The following is a 19,262-nucleotide window of genomic DNA, read 5'->3' as shown; positions in this document are numbered from 1 at the left end:
ACGCACCCACACATTGCACTAATGAATATGGCACTTAAGAAGCAAATGTGGCAGCAGCAAGTGAGGAATGGAGGCAGAAAAATAAAGCAAAAAGGTAATATGAAACTGTCCTATGCAGTCTTGTGGCTGCGAAATAAGGGTACAGCTTTCTTCTTGCTGCTATTGCACAGGGTTATGATTGCATTCTATGGGAAGGAGAGGAGAAGGAGAAGAGGCTGTCGTTAAGAGTAATTACTATCCTCTTGGCTCTTGATATGGGAGGTAGAACTGATAGATTTTGCCATCTTCATTAAAAACCTTGCATAGTCCAAATGGTATTTGTTGTTTTAAGTTATGATTGTTCTAGAGTTTTCAGGACAGTGTCTTCAAGCTCAGCTTTAAGGTTGGAAATTACTTCCTTTTCTACAGCCGTATTGAGCACTTGAAATCCCAGAATGACTTGTTGACAATAACACTGGAAGAGTGCAAGAGTAATGCTGAGAGGATGAGCATGCTTGTTGGGAAGTACGAGTCCAATGCCACGGCCCTCCGGCTTGCATTGCAGTACAGGTATGTACCTATGCAGAGGGTGTCTCAGCCAGAAAAAGAGGGATTGGAGGGAGACTTGATAGAAGTCTTTGAGAGTGAAATCATTGGTGTGCCATAGCAATACTGTTTCTTTTTGTTCCTCGCTGAAAAAATGCCCCTTTGGTTAAACTACTTGACAAACTACAGAACTGAAGTTACTGAAACAAGCGTATTTCAATCCTAGTTCACCAGCAGTAGTGAACTCAATCTAACAGAAATACAGAGATTCATCTTTTCATTTTTAAATACTGAGTTAATATTTGAATTAGGAGTTGTGTGTAGGCTCGAACTGTGTGTACCCAGTCTTAAGATACAGGTTCTCTGTATTAGGCTGGCAATTTTCACAAGACCCATGGACCAAAGAGTAGTATTGTACTCCATTCAGAGTGACTTTATATTACATCAGTTGGAATTGTGGATGAATTGTAAGTTATGAGTGTCTAAATTTGCTTTAACCTGCACGTAGAAAGATGGTGTGTTATAACTCCTTCAACTGCAACTGAATTGGAACAGGCAGTTCTGATCCTAAGACAAATTGTGTGCCTTTTAAAGAATGTATTCTGTTACTGTCAGCCTTGAGCAAATTACAAGGAAATGTAAACTGCAAATAGGTATATTAATGTATATGTTTTCAAAAACATTAGAATGCAACAGGAATGAATGACTCACAATTGAGCTTAGAAGCTGTTGTGTTGTAAGATCTTACAGCCAGGACACAGCAACAAGTATTTTTCTTGTCTTTTCTTTTCTTCTTACTATACTTCATATAGTATGGTTATATAGTAGAGTATAGAATACTTTATTTTGTATAGTAAAAAGACCTGAAAAAAGTTTCTCAAAGGAATCACGTCAACCACCATTCATATTGCTGACTGTTTCAAACATGGTTCTGGAGCTCACCTCACTCACATCAGGTTGTTCTTTTCTGTTTTAACTTGTTACATTACTTGAGGCCAGCCTGGGACCATCATAAGAAAGGAGAGACTGCTGAATGCTTGTGATAGAAGCTATCTGTGTTATGTCATTTAAAATCCCTGCTGCTAGATAAGTAGCAGGGAACTGTGCAGTTCATCAGCCACCTCTTCTTTTTGTTGCTGTTGCAGGTATTCTTCTCTTATTCTTCCCCTCTAAACTGCAGATATACTTTGTGTGATTTTTTGTTTTCTATGGTTTGTTTTCTCTTTCAGTGAACAGTGCATAGAAGCGTATGAGCTGCTGTTGGCATTGGCAGAAAGTGAGCAGAGTCTTATTCTTGGGCAGTTCAGAGCTGCAGGTGTTGGTTCTGTTGGTAAGATGTCAATGAATCACATTATTTAAACATTTATTTTTGCATGTCAGTTAGCATTGGAGTTAGTTGTAATGGTGAATCATCTCATGACCCATCACTTAAGAATGCTCTCCAGTCTTTTCTTGTTTTTAACTAATTAAATAATTTTACACACCCAAAAAACAGGGGAAAAGAAGAAGAGAGACTGGAATTAAATCATAAAATTCACAGCAATTTAAACTAACCTATGTATACTATCACAAGGGGATGCCTATTCTGGCAGTGGTGACGCTGCTACAGGCAGTGGAACTGAGTGGAATTATTAAACAATACTCATGAGCATATGTGGCTTAGGGCCATGCAGCTGTGGTAACTGCAAGTACAGATTTTGTTTGAACCAGCAACATTGACCCCCCCTAGATGTTGAGTACAGTCTATGAAAATCTGGGATTAAGACAATACAAAGGTAGCATTGAGTAGTTAAAAAAAAATTACTCTAGTTTTTCTCCCCACATTTTACCTTTGCTCTGAAATTTTAAAACGTTCTATCTTATGTTTTACTGTGGTGTTGGGGATATTAGCCTCTATGTTCTCGGTTTTTCTCATTTTGTGGATAGTTAATCTTGTGGCTAGGTGATGGTGTTTTTTAATATGGTACTCACTAAGTAATGGAGTGAGCCACTGTCTGAGCTACAGTTCAGAAGGGTTTGGAGCTTGATGTTGCTACTGGCTCCACTTTTCTGACAGAAAGAGGTGTTTACACAGTGAACATTAATCTGGATTTTATAGTCCCATTCCTTTTACTGATAGGAGAAGGTAGCCATACTTCTTTCAAGTAGAAAGAAGGGAAGCCTTCAGAGAGAGAAGAATAGCTCCAAGTGCTGTCCTGAGGCATCGTAACTGCCTGGTTGAGACAGTGTTACAGGGCTAACTTCTCAGGAATTGCTGAAATGTAAACAGAAAGCTTTCAGAGACAGAATGACCATCTGGCTTTAAAGCCACAGGAGTGACACGGTCAGCCATCTTTTGGATGACTAGAGGCACTCGGCCCACAGTGGCTGTGCTGCTAACTGTGCCCCTTATTTTGTATCTCTCCCAGAAACAGACCTTTGCATATCTGTCTTGGCCTGTGCAGTGTGTGCCATACACTAAACGTTAGAGTGGATGTCTGAGATTTTCATCCACCTTTCTTCCAGACTCTGGTCGTTCCTTTCCACAAGGTGCTAGGGAGCTTTCCCTGCTGGCAGGGATCAGTCACCAGCAAAAGTGAATTTAATCTTGGATTTTCTATTCACACAGGTGGCAGAGAGAAATCTTAGAAGCGAGAAATAGTTTGGGTTTGACGAGGGTTTCATCTGACATGCATTTTATGAAAGAGAGTTGTAAGTTAGTTTTTATACAGGTGTCTGTCTACAGATCTTAATTGTGGTATTAATAGGTACAGCCCTGTGATAGAAATAGTGCCAGTTTCCCATTACATAACACAGCTTGGAGGAAGTTGTGTTTGCTTTGTGTACCTTTACTACACCATGAAATTTGATTAAAGCATCTAGATAAAATAGCAGATTTTTGGCTTGAAGATCAGTCCAATTTTCTATCAACATCTGTGAGTGGAAGATTCATGGGAGTTGCTACTGCATCACTTTGAGCTGAGCATATCCAGCTGCTCTTAACAGAGCATTCTCCCTCCCTTTCTTCCGCACTAATGTTATTTCTAGTGCATGCACTTCACTTAGCAAGTGTGAAGTATGGGTAATTGGTCTTTGACTCAAATAAGGATGAAATGAAAACCTGACACAGAGCAAACTGGGTTTTTTTTATACTCTCTGACATCTTTGCATTGTATTTGGTAAAGTATGAATATATTGTAGCTTTGTTCAGACTTTCAATGTAGCTACTAAGCTGTCTTACTTTAATGACTTGACTCAAGCTGGAATTAGGACTATCAGAATAGTGGCAGTGGTGGTTTCTGTTCTGCCTCTGCTGAAGGGATGGCTTACCAGCTTCATATGTGCTGCGTAACCACTAGAAACCATAGAAAATTAATAAACGCCAGTGATAGGGATTTTTTGGCTTAGTATGCATGACGGCAAACTCTGAAAGGCTGCTTCTAAGCAATAAGGCAATTCTTCCAGCTGGAAAGGTAACTTGTAAGTAGGTGTTAAAGCAAACTATTAGGCTTGAGATAAAGGTGCTTGTGAGAAAAAGCACTGGAAATGACCACAGTGTGGAACAGCACTGGACTGATCAGAGTAAGAGTTGTAATTTAGGCTGAGGTTTTTCCCAGTGTATTATTAATTTCAACATCCTAACCTAACCTTAATGCATAACACACACCCTTACAAACTGACAAGCTAGCTAAGATAAAACATCACTTAAAGACACATACCTGGAGCAACAAGTACCTGGAGCTTGTGGCTGGGAGGGAGATGCATTCAGGCCAGGAGTCCAGTTACCACTGATGCTCACACAGAAGTGAAGTTGCTTTTACATCACAGATTGGTAACCTATTGTCACTGTCTTGGTATAAACTGAGAGCGCTTAGAAGCATCTCTACTCTTGCCTTAATGTCTATCACCCTCCTCAAAGCTCTGAAACAGACTGTTTGCTTGAAAACTAGGGGACCAGACAGGTGATGAAAATATCACCCAGATGCTTAAGAGAGCGCATGACTGCAGGAAGACGGCTGAGAATGCAGCAAAAGCCTTGCTGATGAAACTAGATGGAAGCTGCGGGGGAGCCTATGCAATCACTGGCTGTAGCGTGCAGCCCTGGGAAAGCCTGTCTTCCAACAGCCACACAAGGTAACTGCAAATCCTCTGCTCTCCTAATCCCCAAGCGTTTGATGTCAGAACAAAAGTTATGCTGTGTTGTGTTTGCTGAACTAAGGTCCTGCACGTGGGTCGGGGCAATCCCAAGTACAAATCCAGGCTGGGCAGAGAATGGATCGAGAGCAGCCCTGAGGAGAAGGACTTGGGGGTGTTGATTGATGAGAAGCTCAACATGACCCAGCAATGTGCACTCACAGCCCAGAAAGCCAACTGTACCCTGGGCTGCATCAGGAGAAACGTGGCCAGCAGGTCAAGGGAGGTGATTCTGCCCCTCTACTCTGCTCTGGTGAGACTTCACCTGCAGCACTGCATTCAGCTCTGGGGCCCTCAGTTCAAGACAGACATGGACCTGTTGGAGCAAGTCTAGAGGAGGGCCACAAGTATGATCAGAGGGCTGGAGCACCTCTGCTATGAAGACAGGCTGAGAGAGTTGGGGTTGTTCAGCCTCGAGAAGAGAAGGCTCCAGGAGACCTTACAGCAGCCTTCCCTTATCTGAAGGGGGCCTGCAAGCAGGCTGGAGAGGAACTTGTTTTTATGAGGGCATGGAGTGATAGGACAAGGGATAATGTCTTTAAACCTGAATAGGGTAGATTTAGATTAGATATAAGGAAGAAATACTTCACTATGAGTGTGGTGAGGCACTAGAACAGGTTGCTCAGAGAAGTTGTGGATGCCTTATCCCTGGAAATGTTCAGATGTTCATGTTGGATGGGGCTTTGAGCAACCTGGTCTAGTGGAAGGTGTTCCTGCCCTGAAGATGATCTTTAAGGTGCCTTCCAACCCAAACCATTCTATGATTCTATGAACTACCTCCCTCATCTCAGTCCACTGGCTTTTTTGCTTTGATGTATAATTCACTATGCCTCAGTGCTCTAATTGTCTTTAGACTTAGAGCAACTGCAGCCAAGAAGGGTTTTGTATAAATTTGTTGCAAATGGGTGACTCTGAACTTTGATCTTCCTCAAAAAGGGCAAAACCATTACATTTGTTTTACATCAGTGACTTTCTTGCTGTTTTATTGGAACTCAGATCAGGTGCTTCTTATTTGTATCTGTTGTATGCAGACAGCACAGACCTACGGAGAACCAGAGATCAGAATTATGCTTCCACTGGCGTTTTGGAGTGCTCAGGAACTGTTTTCTAAATATTGCAAATTCAGCCATTTTGTTTTAAACCATTTCCTCTCCCTTCTCATTCCCCTTTGGTCTCCTCCAAATTCTCCCTTCCCATGCTATTCTTTCACACATGGAGTGGCAAATGAACCTCATGACAGACAAGAGTGTATTCTTCCAGGAAAGGCTGGATATTGCAGTTTTTTTGAAGACCTATAAAATAATGAAACTTAAATGAGCTATTATTGCAGAAGTGTTCCAATTCAAATACATCTGCTAGCAACTTCATTTTGAGTCGTTGCCTGCCTGCAGTGTAATTGTGCTGTGTGCCATGAATGTGTGGGCTTGTGTACGGATACAAATTTGGCAAGCATCCTGGATAAATATAGATGAACATTATTCTTTTTAAAAGCTATTTTGGTTTCTCAGATTCACTCTAAAACCTCATCTTAATTCAGTTTTTGAGCCAGTTCTTTATTCAAATGCTGTCATTTTTTGACACTTTTAGAAGTTTATTTTAGTACTATATCGTTTCCTCTTCTTGCTGATGCCTCCTCCAAAGGATCTTATTTCCTGCCATGTGATTAGCATGGAATAGCTAAAAAGTGAGCAAAAAGGTGACCTGAGGGAATGGGGTAAAAATGTGAGGTAACTTTTAACGTTTTATTCAACGAAGTTTTATGGTGCACTTTCAGTCCAAGATAGCTGTATCTTTATTCAGAAATTAAAGTGGCAGCATCTGCACTAGTAACATATTGATCACTCATTGTACCAAGAAGTGTTTTCTGGCCTTGGAAAGAAGTTTTACAAAGCTGTTTCAAATACTTGACTTGCCTCCATCTGTGTGCACTTATGCCATGTCTACACCTGTGTGTGGACATACTGTAAGTGGCCACACATAGCAGCACCTCTACTGAGGCTGTGCTTGTTTTCCATTCTATTATTTTTCAAATAATAATTTGAAATGATTTCATAATTAACTAATTTAAGTTATGAATGAATAAATTAATAATAACTTAATTATTAATTAATTTAATAAAAATAATTTCAAATTAGCCCTTTCAGGGCCATTTTTGGTTGTTTGTAACTGCCTCAGTGTTTTTCTTGTATGTAGTCAAGGCATATTTTTTTTTTCTTGAAAATAATTAAGATAGTTTCCAGTATTGACAGGGGGAAATTAATGGGGGGGAGTAGGGGTGGTGGTTTAGTGTTTGTTCTCCTCACCTTTCACTGAAAGTGTTTGGCAGGAATATAGTCTCTACAGTCCTTGCTTTGCTGAACATAATTTTTGGGTTTTGAGGGGGAGGATAAGGGAGAGAGGTGTGTGTGTGTTTGAGGAGGAAGATGAAGATCATCCCTCATGTTCGTTGTTTACCGTGAACTTTTGGTGGTCAGCTGGCAATGTCAGTATATGTGCACATAACGTGTTGGCTGAGTAGATAACATTTCAGCAGAGTATGATTAAAATGGCGTAGGATTTCAAATTCCGTCAGTATAAACTGTGTCATGAAATGTAAAAATGCAAATGTAAATGCTTCTGTGTGCAGCAGAGATGTTTTAGCTTGAGTCGCTATCATTGCAGGATAATGTTTTCTGGCATGGAGCAAGATATTGTACTGAATAAGGTAACTATTATTGTCTGCTTTGATATATGTACAACATGAGAGAGAAAAGCTGCTCTCACTCACCCAAAGGGCACGTAGCAAGTCAGGAACTTGTCATATGAACATCCTGATTTGATCATTGCTTATGCAGTGTCATCCCTCTCCCTTCCCTCCATGCCAAATGTAATTTGTCTTCATCTAAACACAAAAGTCGGTGCAAATATTTCTGAAAGCTTAGCTTCTCTTCTCTCTCTTCTTCTCTTTCCTTCTGTTGTGTTCAAGTGGTGTGTGGTAGAGGTGTTTTCAGATTTCTCCTTCCTATGGCCCCTATCTCAAAGTAGAAGCATCCCCTCTTCAGCTTACAGCCTCATGACGCTGTGCCGGCCCATAGATGGAAAATCTGTGTTGGTTTAAAAGGCATATACTTTTCTATATTTGTGTCAGTATATGTTCTATCTGAGGTCAAAAAAACGGAAGATTTTGTCTTTAACTCTCCTCTCCCTATCGTCCTGGATCTTTTTTTGTTTCTTTCCAGGACCCTACTCCTGCTTTTTGAAGTTATCCTGCCTATGTTGCCAGCCCTCTCAACCCATTCATGCGTGCTCCCTTGTCACTTGGCTCCCTGCTACTCTAGACAGATGTCCCATTGCCACGGACCTCCAGACCCCTGTGATTCTTTAGTGTTGATGTTTTCCATTTCCTTTTCTTTTCCATTACAATAGCAATCCAAGCAGAGATAGGAAAGCAGACTGTGGATTTTTAGCTGTTCCTGCAGGCTTAATGTTTTTTATTTGTCTTAAAGAACTTGGCAGTCCATAAAACCAGGGAGCAGAACAAGCCCACATCACTAGTGAGTGCTGTGTGAACAACCATTTGGGGACCACTGCACTGAAACAAAAACATTTTTACATTATGTGGTTCAAACAAGTTCTGAATCTGCAAGACTGGTCTTTTGCCATAGCTGGTTTAGTGTTGCAGGCTTTTAGTTGCAGATATGTATTGCTACCTTTTCCCTTTGAAACCTACGGAGTAAAGAGGTAGTGGGATGATGGAAGCTCCTTTGCTGAGACTTGTGACAAATGAATAATTCTCCCTGCTGTTGGAAATCCTGTAGAATAGGCACTTATAATGGAACTGTTGACCCATCTTTAGCTTTGGCATTTCAAATGAGATTCTGAATGTCAAATCACTGAACACATTACTGAGAATAAATGCTTGGTGAGCCACTAGTGACAAGTGGTTAAAGACTGTAAAAGAGAGCAACTGAAATGAAAAGAAATGCAATGAAAGAACATCACAGAGGTTGTTACTGGTGATGTGAATAAAAATAATAGCAAGCATCTCAACTCATTTGGCTGGCAGCAGCACAATAATATTGCCAGTGCATTTTTTGAAAATAGAAATAGGTCTGCAGTGTAGTTGGAAGTCATAATTATTTTAATGGACAGAAGCTAACTATAGAACATATATCACCGGCAAGGTTTGACTGGCTGCACCTTGAAAAGAAGGAAACAAAAGAGAAGGACTCCAGTTGTAACACTGACTGAAAACAGTGGATTTTATTCCCTGCAGTGCTAGTAAGCCCAACCTTACATCTGGATTCATGGAGGGAAAGATGTGGTCTATTATATGCAAATGGAATTCTTTTCAGCATTATGCAGTCTCACAAAATATCTGAACTCAGCCAAATGTAGGACTATATCTCTCATCAGAATCGCTTCAGATGTCAGATGAGTAGCTGGCAGACAAGATTATCTTGGCTGAAGTGTGCAAATAAGTTATTTAGAAATATCCCAACAGTTATCCTAATGTTCTCTATGTAACACTTCATTTCTGGACTAAACTAGTCTCAGAAGGAAGCAGGGTAGTTTCACCAAAAGTTCTGATTTTAGCCGAATATGCTGTTATTTGTCTTCTGGATGGTTGGAGTATTTTTTAGTTTCTCAGGAAGTTTCCTTCTTTTGGCGTTGTGCTATTTCAGATCTCAAGCCACAGCGTCCACCTAGAAGATGGTTGGCCCACGTACGCTGTGTATCAAACTCACTCTTTAGTGTAAGGTTGCGTGCAGATGTCCAAGCAAGTTTTGTGGATTCAGTTCCAACAGCATTATTTTAGTTCTATCAATTTTTGTGTTAACTGCACCATTGCTAAACTGCAGATTTTTACTTGATTTTTAACAGATGAACTGAAGCTTGTACAGGCTTTTATGGACAAAATTTTGTAGTGTACAGAAGTTACTCACACAGAGGCACTGTTGGAAGCCTCGTTTATATCCATCCACTGCTTTTTATATGCACACATGTGCATGTGAACACACACACATGCATGCCAGCAAATAAAACTACACGTTATACTGTACCAACATGCATATGTTCCACAGGCTGTATATGAAAATTAATTTGACATCATCCAGGCATGACATCATTGTAAAAGACTTGAGGGATGGAGCAGGCAGGAAGAACATTTCTCTTTGCTTGTTCTGAACACAACAGCAGTTAGATTGAGCAGATTGATGTTGTATTCCCTCCAGGTGTGATGAAATTGCGATCTTTTCTCTATCCCTACCTACATGCTTGAGGAATGAGAAACTGCACGTCTTTTGCAACAGTTTCATGTGGTTTTTGGACTGATGCTTTATACTACATATGCATTCTGTCTGTCTGTTTTCCTTTGTCCTGACTGCCGTTCGAAGGGAAAGCAGTATCTGAAATTCAGGATCATATGCTCACCAGCTGTGGGCCCTTAAATAGAGCAGCAATGGACTAGCATTATGGCTGTGGAGAGCTGTTTGTGGGGCTTTTGGGGGAACACACCCTGGCAGAGCTGTTCTGTGGGAGTTCAGAAACACTGCAGCGTTGTTTCTGTCCCCCATCATGCAGCCTCATTTTTACAACACCTCAAAGTGGGCTTCATACCCTGACTTTCTGCAACCCATACTGCTTCCAGTCTTCTGGGTGGGGGCTTGCTGCTAAATGTGGGGGGAGAGGGAAGGTTCTTCTCCCTTTTTGTGCTGAGACAGCTTCCTTCCTAAGCTCCCCTCACCTTCTTAAAAAAAAATAAAAAGGGGGAGGAAAAAAAAAAAAATAGAAGAGCAGCTTGCTAGCAATTCACCAGAGGAGCCAACTCAGCTGCAGACAGACAGGCAGGCAGGCAGCCAGGACTGAAGTAAAAGCAGCCGGAGTATCACTGGCAACCACCCAGATTGCCTTCCTCAGTTTGGACTGCTCTCCCCTAAAATATACGTGCATAGCCATGGATCTTTAAGGGCCAAAATCTGGGAATATCCAGTGATTACGAGGTCCAACACAACATAACAATAGGCTTTCAGCATTTTTGCTTGGGTTTCATTCCCAGCAGGAGAGCTAGGTTTTCTTTCCTTCGCAAGCGAAAACTGAGATGAGCTCTTTGTATCCCAAGATTCTAAGCCTGTGTAGTCTTTAGAAGCTGTCCTTCCTTCCAACAGCTGTTTTGCATTTTATCCAGAAAAGCTGTGCAATTGCTGTCTTTGGGTGCCAAGGAAAATCGCAACATGATTTCAGTACAGAATTAGTATTTCTCACATTGTCTATCCCCATGGTTTTTATATCAATATCTACTTCAGGGAGGTATCTTTGGACTCAGTAAAGCAAGATCTATTAAGTGTTTTGAGATTTTCTAATGAAGAACTGTGAATAAAAATTTGTTTCAGCCTGAAAGGGTTTCTATGTTGTGTAGGTACTGGGTGTTTTTAGCTTCACTGCAGATGGAAATGGGCAAAAAACAAAAGCAAAGACCAGCTTACACTTGTGGTAAATATGGCACCTATTGTCCCCTAAAGAAAGGAAGGAATAATGAGAAATTGACAGACAACTGTAGTAAAGAACTGTAATGTGATATTTCATGAGAGAGAAGGATTTTGAGAAATCTCTGTAGACCTGCCAATTCTCCATCTCCTCCAAGGCTGTGCGTGGAATTTGTGGTAAGATTGGCCATTGTTTGAGGCGCTTAGAAATCAGTGTAGCTTTAGCTGAAGTACAACCAACAGGAAAGAGAAAAACCAAGCCTATCTTGATAGGCTTCCCCTTTTTCACATGCATAATGTATTTTAGGACATCATCCTGACTCTCACAGCATGTAGCGGGTGGGGCTTTTTTTTCTTCCTACAAAAATGTTGAACAGCAGTGCAATTTGATACAGAAAGTGATTTATTCCCCTGCTGATAACTGAGATCATCTAGCATTCCAGGCAAGCACAGTTAATGGATGACTTATCCCTCTCCCGGCAGCTGATTACAGGACCTCAGGAGACAGCAGGCTGCTTTGAGTGAGGTTATAGAAACAGCACGGCATTTTCCTTTTAGTGTTATTGCAACTATATTGAGCCCTGGAATGCTCCGGCTGTACCGGTCTGGGCCCCCTGCAGCACTGGCATGCGTGTAGGTGGGCAAGCAGCGCAGAGCCACCCTTGCTCTAAGGCATTAGTTCTGCCTTTCTGCGATTGCCCAGTCGACATTTGTGGGGCAGACTGATGGGCAGTCATTTGTTTGATGCTTGTGGATAGGAGAAGTTCCACCAGGTTTGATGATGACTTTGTATTAAAAATCCTCCTAACTTAAGAGGTTGGTTTTAAAACCCTCCATCCCCAAAGGAATGTCAGCGCACTGAGGAATAGACCTTAATGTGAATTTGAAAGATGCTACCTCCTGGCATCTGCCAATGGAATTTTGCTCAGGTTGATTCCTACAAGTATCCATTAAAAATATCTGAGATGATAACCGGTATTGCCATCAGCAGACATAAATGAGGTCTGGGCCGATTCTTTTTTCTTAGCAGATGATTCTTCCCAGAGAAGATGAAGACTCAGTGCCTGAGCAGCAGAGCTTGGCCTGCTAGGGTATTGCTAAGAAACCTTTAAGTAGTTTTTGGGTTTGTTTTCTTAATTTAAAAAAAAAAAGACTCATTTCAGAAGACACCATTCCAGAAAATGTAATTCAGTTACATGTCACTAAATATCTGGCTTTGCAGAGAAGTTGTCACATGATTAAATTTTCTCATGCAGCTTAGAGAATTAATTTATTTTCTGAATTTGTCACACCCCTCTGCATCTTCTGAACATTGCAACATCCAGTCCACGCCACGTGTGTCCTTTCTATGACCTTTTAAGTAAGACTCAGATGTGTCAATGAAGCATTGGGAGAGAGTTTGATGTAAAAATACATATTTTGTTCCAAATGTTTTTTTAATACCGTTCTTTCTCTTTCCAGTACTACCAGCTCAACCGCAAGCAGTTGTGATACGGAATTTACGAAAGAGGATGAGCAGCGGCTGAAGGATTACATCCAGCAGTTGAAAAATGACAGGGCAGCAGTGAAACTGACAATGCTGGAGCTGGAAAGCATCCACATTGATCCCCTTAGTTATGACGTTAAACCTCGTGGAGACAGCCAGAGGCTAGACCTGGAAAATGCGGTCTTGATGCAGGAACTTATGGCGATGAAGGTATTTTATTTATTTCCAATGGGCTACCTACACTGCTGCTGATGCCCCTGTTCTAGAAAACATGCCCAGTCACGCACATGAGAGGCTTTGATAGTGATCACTGGGTAATAAAGGGTAACTTTGTTGAAACAAATAATCAGGGCTGAAAATCCCGTAGTCAGAAAGTGACAGAAGGCAGTGCATTAACAGTGACGAGCTGTGTGTGTTTTGAATTAGGCGAGGACTTCATCCATGGCTCTAAACTGGGAATGTTCTCCTTGACAAACCAGATGCTCTCCTTAAGAGATACGGCAGCTGAGTTGCTTGAGGGTGACCAAAAGCACGATACAGCACTTCCCAAGAGACAGTTCATGTCTTTACTTACAAGCTTGCAAATGTGCATCTTGAATATTTGTCAGCTGAAGCAGAACAAATTCACCTCCTTTTAATATTGCCGTGAGAGGAAGAATGGTCTGTCAGAAGCTGTCATCTCTAATGCTCTCCAGTCACAAGTCTACAGCCATTCTAGGCACTCCGTTGCAATCTGTAGCGCAGCTCAGAGCCTGACAAAGAGCACAGTGTGTAATGACTTGCAGTAACAGGCATTTTCAGAGAAAACTCTGGTCCCTCCAGACTGGTTTATACATCCAGTTCTAAGGATGTGACCTAGAAGAACTGTGTGGGTTTGGTTCAGTGCAAGTAAGTTTCATTTCTGCAAGTCCTATTTTAGTCAACTGATGGCAGATGTGTCAGGTGATGGTATCATGTGGGACAGCAAATCCTAATAGTTTCATAAGCTTCTAAAGCTATAGATTTTTGTTCAGATGTGCTATTGTTGGCTAACTGGTAGCTTAGTAATGATAATTATGTTCTTGGTGGTGCTGCCTTTCCATGATGACAAATACAATTTTGCAATAATGCATTCAATATTTGCAGTTCAGAAAAAAAGATTGCCTGCTACCAGTCAGAACATGTAAACTTGTTAGTCGTTTGGATATGTTGTGGCCAACAGCAGTATATTCCCCATAATTAAAGCAGGCAAGATGTACTGGAAGGCATTTGTAGATAATTAAATGTATATTTCAGATAGCACACTTCCCTCTCCTCTTTTGCATCCAGATCTCCCCTGAAATCTCTTGTACACCATTCTTACCTCTATCTTTAAACTGATTGGTAAAAGCAAACTGCAGAGCTATCCCTTGTGATCAGTGCCCTTGCATTCCCTGACCTGGCAGGAGCACCAACAGTTGCATATCATAATTTCTGGCACAGTTTTGAGTGCTGATAATCCTTTCATTCACTAAATGATAATCTAACTTGTTTTTGCTGGACCTAGCGCATTAGGTTTTCACTGCAAGGATTGTCCCTAGAAGAAGAAGAGATCTTTCTTCTTGGTTGGTTTGTGTGCAGTGCATACTGGAATGGACACACATTTTACATAGGTGGCTGAAGTCACCTTCAGTCCTTTCTGGTACAGAGAAACTGACAGTACTGTTATTCAGTATGATCTGTTGTGCTTTGCTGGAATATCTGAAAGGGATATGATGAAAACTCAAGTTTATCAAAGCTTGGAGTGGATTTGTTGGTAAGTGGTCTCCTGCTGCAGAAGCCTTTCTTCTACACATAAAGCATTACAAAAGACAGAGCTACGCTCTGTGTGCTTTGGTCCCAAGAGATTGTGCTGCCTTATTAGCATCCATGGTTGTTGCTTGGGTCTGTATGACACCTTGCTCATATGTTCAGCAAGCTATAACATAGCTGAACCTAAGGGCAGGACTCATGGATGTCTTGGCTTTCTGAGTCTATTGTTTGTATGTGTTATTTGGAACATACACCTCATATAGAATAGCATATGTATCTGCATTCTTCTGAGACAACTGGAGAATTTAAATTTCCTTACGGTATTTTATTTAACTTGAAGCAGGTGGACTCATCTGTGCTGCAGAGGACTTCATCATGTAGCAGCTCTTCATTTGTTCCCTCCCTTCCACATTCTTAGCAATAATGATACAGGTTGATTGAGCTACTCAAGGATTTCCTGCATTGCTGGGTCTTACGGCCTGCAGCTGCCTTCCTGAAACTTGTATCTGTGTCAGAATCTCTGCTGCATCTTTTGGCACCTTTCATTTATGACACCCAGTAAAAACTGATCACCACATCAGTCATTGCTTCTTGCATCTGTGTGTTATGCTGATAATGTTCTGAAAATGCCTTTACAGCATTAGTTCTTCATTATTGATGAAAATGATCCATAAAAAGTTGTTTGGGGGGTGGTTTCGCTGTTGCTCTGTTTACTTTTTTTAGTGATCCAGAGCGTAAGATGTAGCTGTCTGACAGTACTTCCGTACAATCCAATTCTTTGCTTCGAGCAGTAATTAACCATGTTCCCAAATATATACTCATCTGCAGTTTGTTGTCATTCAGTGGTCTTGCTTTGAGGTCAGTTGTTGTCATGCCCCAGTTAGCAAGGAGATTACTTCTGATGGGTGTAAATAATTCTTGGTTTACAGCCTTTCTGCATTTCAAAGGACTTAATCTAGATAAGAAGTCTCAGCTTTCTACACTGATAATTTTCCTCTTTGGTGTACAGGTGGTGATAACATTGCTCATGACGTGCTCTGAGACTACAGTCTCTTTGCACAACATGTTAAGAATCCTGTTGCCCGCCTTTGTTACGGCATTTCATGCTCTTATAGATTATATAGTAAAATATAGTTCACTAGTGCATGGCGTTTATCTGCTCTGATATGTGTTTTACTTCTGAAAGCTGGTATATTCCACCTTGTGTCCTGTGATCCTCCTGGAGTCCCTTCTTTAGAACTTTTTGCCACTGAAGAGTCCTTGCTGTTTTGTTCTTCTGACATGACCACATCCAACACAAATTTTAATTTTGAGGATGCTGCGTGTTTCTGGTTATATTGAGTCAGAAGTGTTCAAGTTTTCACCCAAATTCAGAATTACAGTATGACTGCAATTACAAAATATTCCTCAATATTCAATTAATTTGTCCTGAAATAAGTTCTAGATTTGGTGCTTGAAGCTTGTGAATTTGCATGGGTCGTATAAGTCTTTTGCAAATCAACTGGAAGAGTGACCACTTGCTACCTCCTTCTTCAGGGTTTCATTTTGTAAATGCCACTTGTGCTTTAGGCCCATACTCTGAAGAAGCAGATATGTTAAACTGCAGAAAGTTTCACCAGCATCCTGTAATTAAAAAAAAGAGTGTAGTAGATACACAAGGGTGATGTTGTCATTGAAATTAAATTTAGATGCTATCTTTAGAAGACATATTTTCATGGAAAAAAATCACTGCATATGTAAAGACTAATTAAGTCTCTAAGTAAACCTGAGCTACTTAAATTTTCCCATATGAACGCTGCCACCCTATCTCACAGATTGTATGTGTCCATACCAGAATCCTCAACACTAGTTTTAATTTTTAACTTCAACCTTTCCATTCCTTCCTGTTACTTCTCTGGGAGCCTCTGCAATACACTGGCTGGCAGTTCTTCCACTTTTGCCCTGCTTTGTCTTTGCTTCTCTACTACTCTGCAAAGTCACATTGTCTTGACATGAGAAAACTAACGTATGGGGGGTGCTTTTCCTGTCTTCTGGGACAGGATACAAACTTATGAATTCATATATGATGATCCTAGCTTACTGTCTTCGTAAACAAAGGAGTTAACCATTGATTCTCAAATTTATTTTGAGCTGGGATATGTAGTATGAACAAACATCCAGTCTTTAAGTTAAAACTTCTAAGTGATGGGAAAAATCAGTTCCAGTGATTCATTGTTGCAGTGGTTAAATTCACCTTTTTCTTTTAGGAAATAAATGTCCCTTATTTCTAGGCTGAATTTGCCTAACTTCAGCTTCCAGCCTGGGAAGATCTTGTCATGACCCTCCCAGGCAGACAGCCCTCTGTCAAGAGTATCTTCTATTCACATAAGTGCCAAAATACTCTGCTCAAATTACTTCTCAGACTTTACTAAGCAGGCTAAGTAGATTAATGGCTTTAGAAATAGAGGCTTAAGAAGCTAAATGCATACACTTAAGTATACCAGACAATCCAATTCAACTCCCATAACTAAATTTCCCCATCACTGTTTGTCAGTAATATTTACCTTTTTACTGTTGACAAAGGAAATAAATGATAAGTTTGCCTAACAACTACATTTCTGTAAACCACATTGAATGAAACTGATTGTATTTCTAACCTTCAGTTCACAAACAAGTAGATTGAATAAATGAATTATTTTAAAGCTCATACAAACCTTTCCAAGCCTGAGGGTTTTTGGGATACGGATTTTATTTTTGCATGGTTGGTGATTCTGAATGAGCCAATTATTACCTGTGATTACTATATGCTGGTCATAACTGTGCTACACCTGTGTGCACTGCTTACACTTAATCCAGACAGCAAATTTTTGTAGGAACATAGATTCTCTTCTGCAGAAAAGTTTAGTCTAATTATGTGCCAAGATTTCTGTTTGTATAATCTTTGTTAATAATGGATGTAGTACAAAGAACATTATTTTTGAAGGATAAGACAAGATACTTCTGATATTTTTGTGACTAGAATATGTTTTTCATTTAAAAAAAAAGTTGAAAATAGTGATTTGTTCCTACGCTGGTCACACAACAAGAAACTTCTGTCTTTCAGAGATGTTTACGCAGTGAACAAGTCTAGAACTGAACTGTAATGCAGAAAATGGCTGCATGAACTCAGTATTCACCCATGAGGGTCACCTCATGGCGTGGCAAGCTCAACACTGAGAACATGATTCTGGGTTGTTTTAGGGGGGGGTTGTATTTTTTTTGGCGGTCCTTTTTTTGATGGTGTTTTTTTAACACATAATGTAAGTTAAGCTTTAGGACTATCTCTTTAAAGGTTTTCTGGATGCTGGGTTTTTCTGGGTTCAGAAAATAACTAGATATTCCGTGGAAAAAACTTTTCTGAAGTGTTGTTAAACACGAAGAGCCTTCTGGTTCAGGATACCCATCAGCTGCTTTTCACGGGAGGCTGGGAGCAAGTGCTGAAAGAAGGGTCACTGGACCGGTGGCTTGTTCTTACACTTCTGCCCAGCCGCTGTGGGAGCAGATGTTAAAGCAGAGGTCTGTCCCCAAAGTAGCAGTTGTTGTGTTACAGGAGTTGACAGCTCTGTCATAAATATCAGAGTGGCAAGAGTTACACAAAAGAGCTAGCTCTCAGAATTGAGCTGCTTTCTATGAAGTACTGCTGTCCATCTTCTGTGGATCATATTTGTGGAAGAATATAAGTGAGTGCAATTTTGTCAACTGCCGGTTGCGTATAGTTGGGATTTTGGCCATCTAGAGGAGGGAGGACATCCAATGGTGCCATACCCAGTTGCCCTTTTTGACTAACTCGTTCTGCCACAAAGGCTGGCATTATGAGGCAGGAATATGTGATCTGTGTTTGCTCTCCTAGTCCCTCAAACCTATTCCACTGTAATGAGATAAACCAACTCTTAATTCTTAGTGTCAATAAGAAACTGGAATCTGGCATTTAGGGAGCTGTTTGTGAGACACTCCTATTTTTAGGGCAATGGTCTCTGAAGGGCAAGGTAGGACCAAAGGAATGTCAACAGCTGAGTCAACCCTCCCAGATCCCTGATACTCTAGTTTCAGCACCACATTAGCTTCTCTGTTGCCTCTGAGCTTATTTCTGAGACTGATTAAGGGATGGCACATCTTGTCATACTCAGTCTCAAGATATACTCGTCTTTTGACATATATACTATGCGATTATAAAAAGTCTTCTGAATGCTGATAGTGTTTCCATGGAAAGAACACTCAAGTAATAGGAGTCGGTGAAAACTTTGTTTAACTTAGTCTTCCTTTAGTTAGGTAGTCCAGTGACACAGCATGCTGATAATGTTTCTTCAACAGGAGGAGATGGCAGAGCTCAAGGCACAGCTTTACCTGCTAGAGAAAGAGAAGAAGGCATTGGAATTGAAACTGAGCACTCGAGAGGCCCAGGAGCAGGCCTACCTCGTCCATATTGAGCACTTGAAGTCTGAAGTGGAAGAGCAAAAAGAGCAGAGAATGAGGTCTCTCAGCTCAACCAGCAGTGGAAGCAAAGACAAACTGGGCAAGGTCAGGAGTCAAAACAAGTTTCCAAAATCAGTGTAAACACAATTTGTTGTACCCCTCCCCTCCCTATAGCAGTTCTTAACATGTTAATCATTAGTCTTTTTTGTCTATATGTACGTCTTTTCTCTCCTCTCCAGTTGTTAGGTGGTTCTTTCCATACTGTGACTCATGAGGACTTTGCAAAATTTACTGTTAAGCTTAGGCTAAAGTAAGTTTGTCATTTTGGGGAGGAGCACCACAAATCCATTCTTGCCAAAAAACCAAGGTGGTTGAATATGTTGTGTCTTGCCTGTTGCCACTCACTGGAAAGA

The 19,262-nt window shown here is 40.7% G+C and overlaps 1 protein-coding gene across 1 annotated transcript in view; it reads left to right on the top strand.

Annotated features, from left to right (window-relative positions):
* Positions 1 to 19,262, top strand: part of MCC (MCC regulator of WNT signaling pathway) — a 209,070-nt gene that overhangs the window by 165,503 nt on the left and 24,305 nt on the right. Inside the window, exons 11-15 of the mRNA XM_035888472.1 lie at positions 409 to 549; positions 1,755 to 1,855; positions 4,455 to 4,638; positions 12,624 to 12,858; positions 18,748 to 18,954. Of these exons, the coding sequence (XP_035744365.1) occupies positions 409 to 549; positions 1,755 to 1,855; positions 4,455 to 4,638; positions 12,624 to 12,858; positions 18,748 to 18,954 (868 nt within the window). The remainder of the gene's footprint in view (positions 1 to 408; positions 550 to 1,754; positions 1,856 to 4,454; positions 4,639 to 12,623; positions 12,859 to 18,747; positions 18,955 to 19,262) is intronic.

The sequence above is a fragment of the Egretta garzetta genome, unplaced genomic scaffold, assembly GCF_000687185.1.
Source record: "Egretta garzetta isolate BGI_Z169 unplaced genomic scaffold, ASM68718v1 scaffold271, whole genome shotgun sequence".
Taxonomy (NCBI): domain Eukaryota; kingdom Metazoa; phylum Chordata; class Aves; order Pelecaniformes; family Ardeidae; genus Egretta; species Egretta garzetta.
Note: the sequence above shows the minus strand (reverse complement) of the source record. Positions and strands in the feature narration are given on the sequence as shown.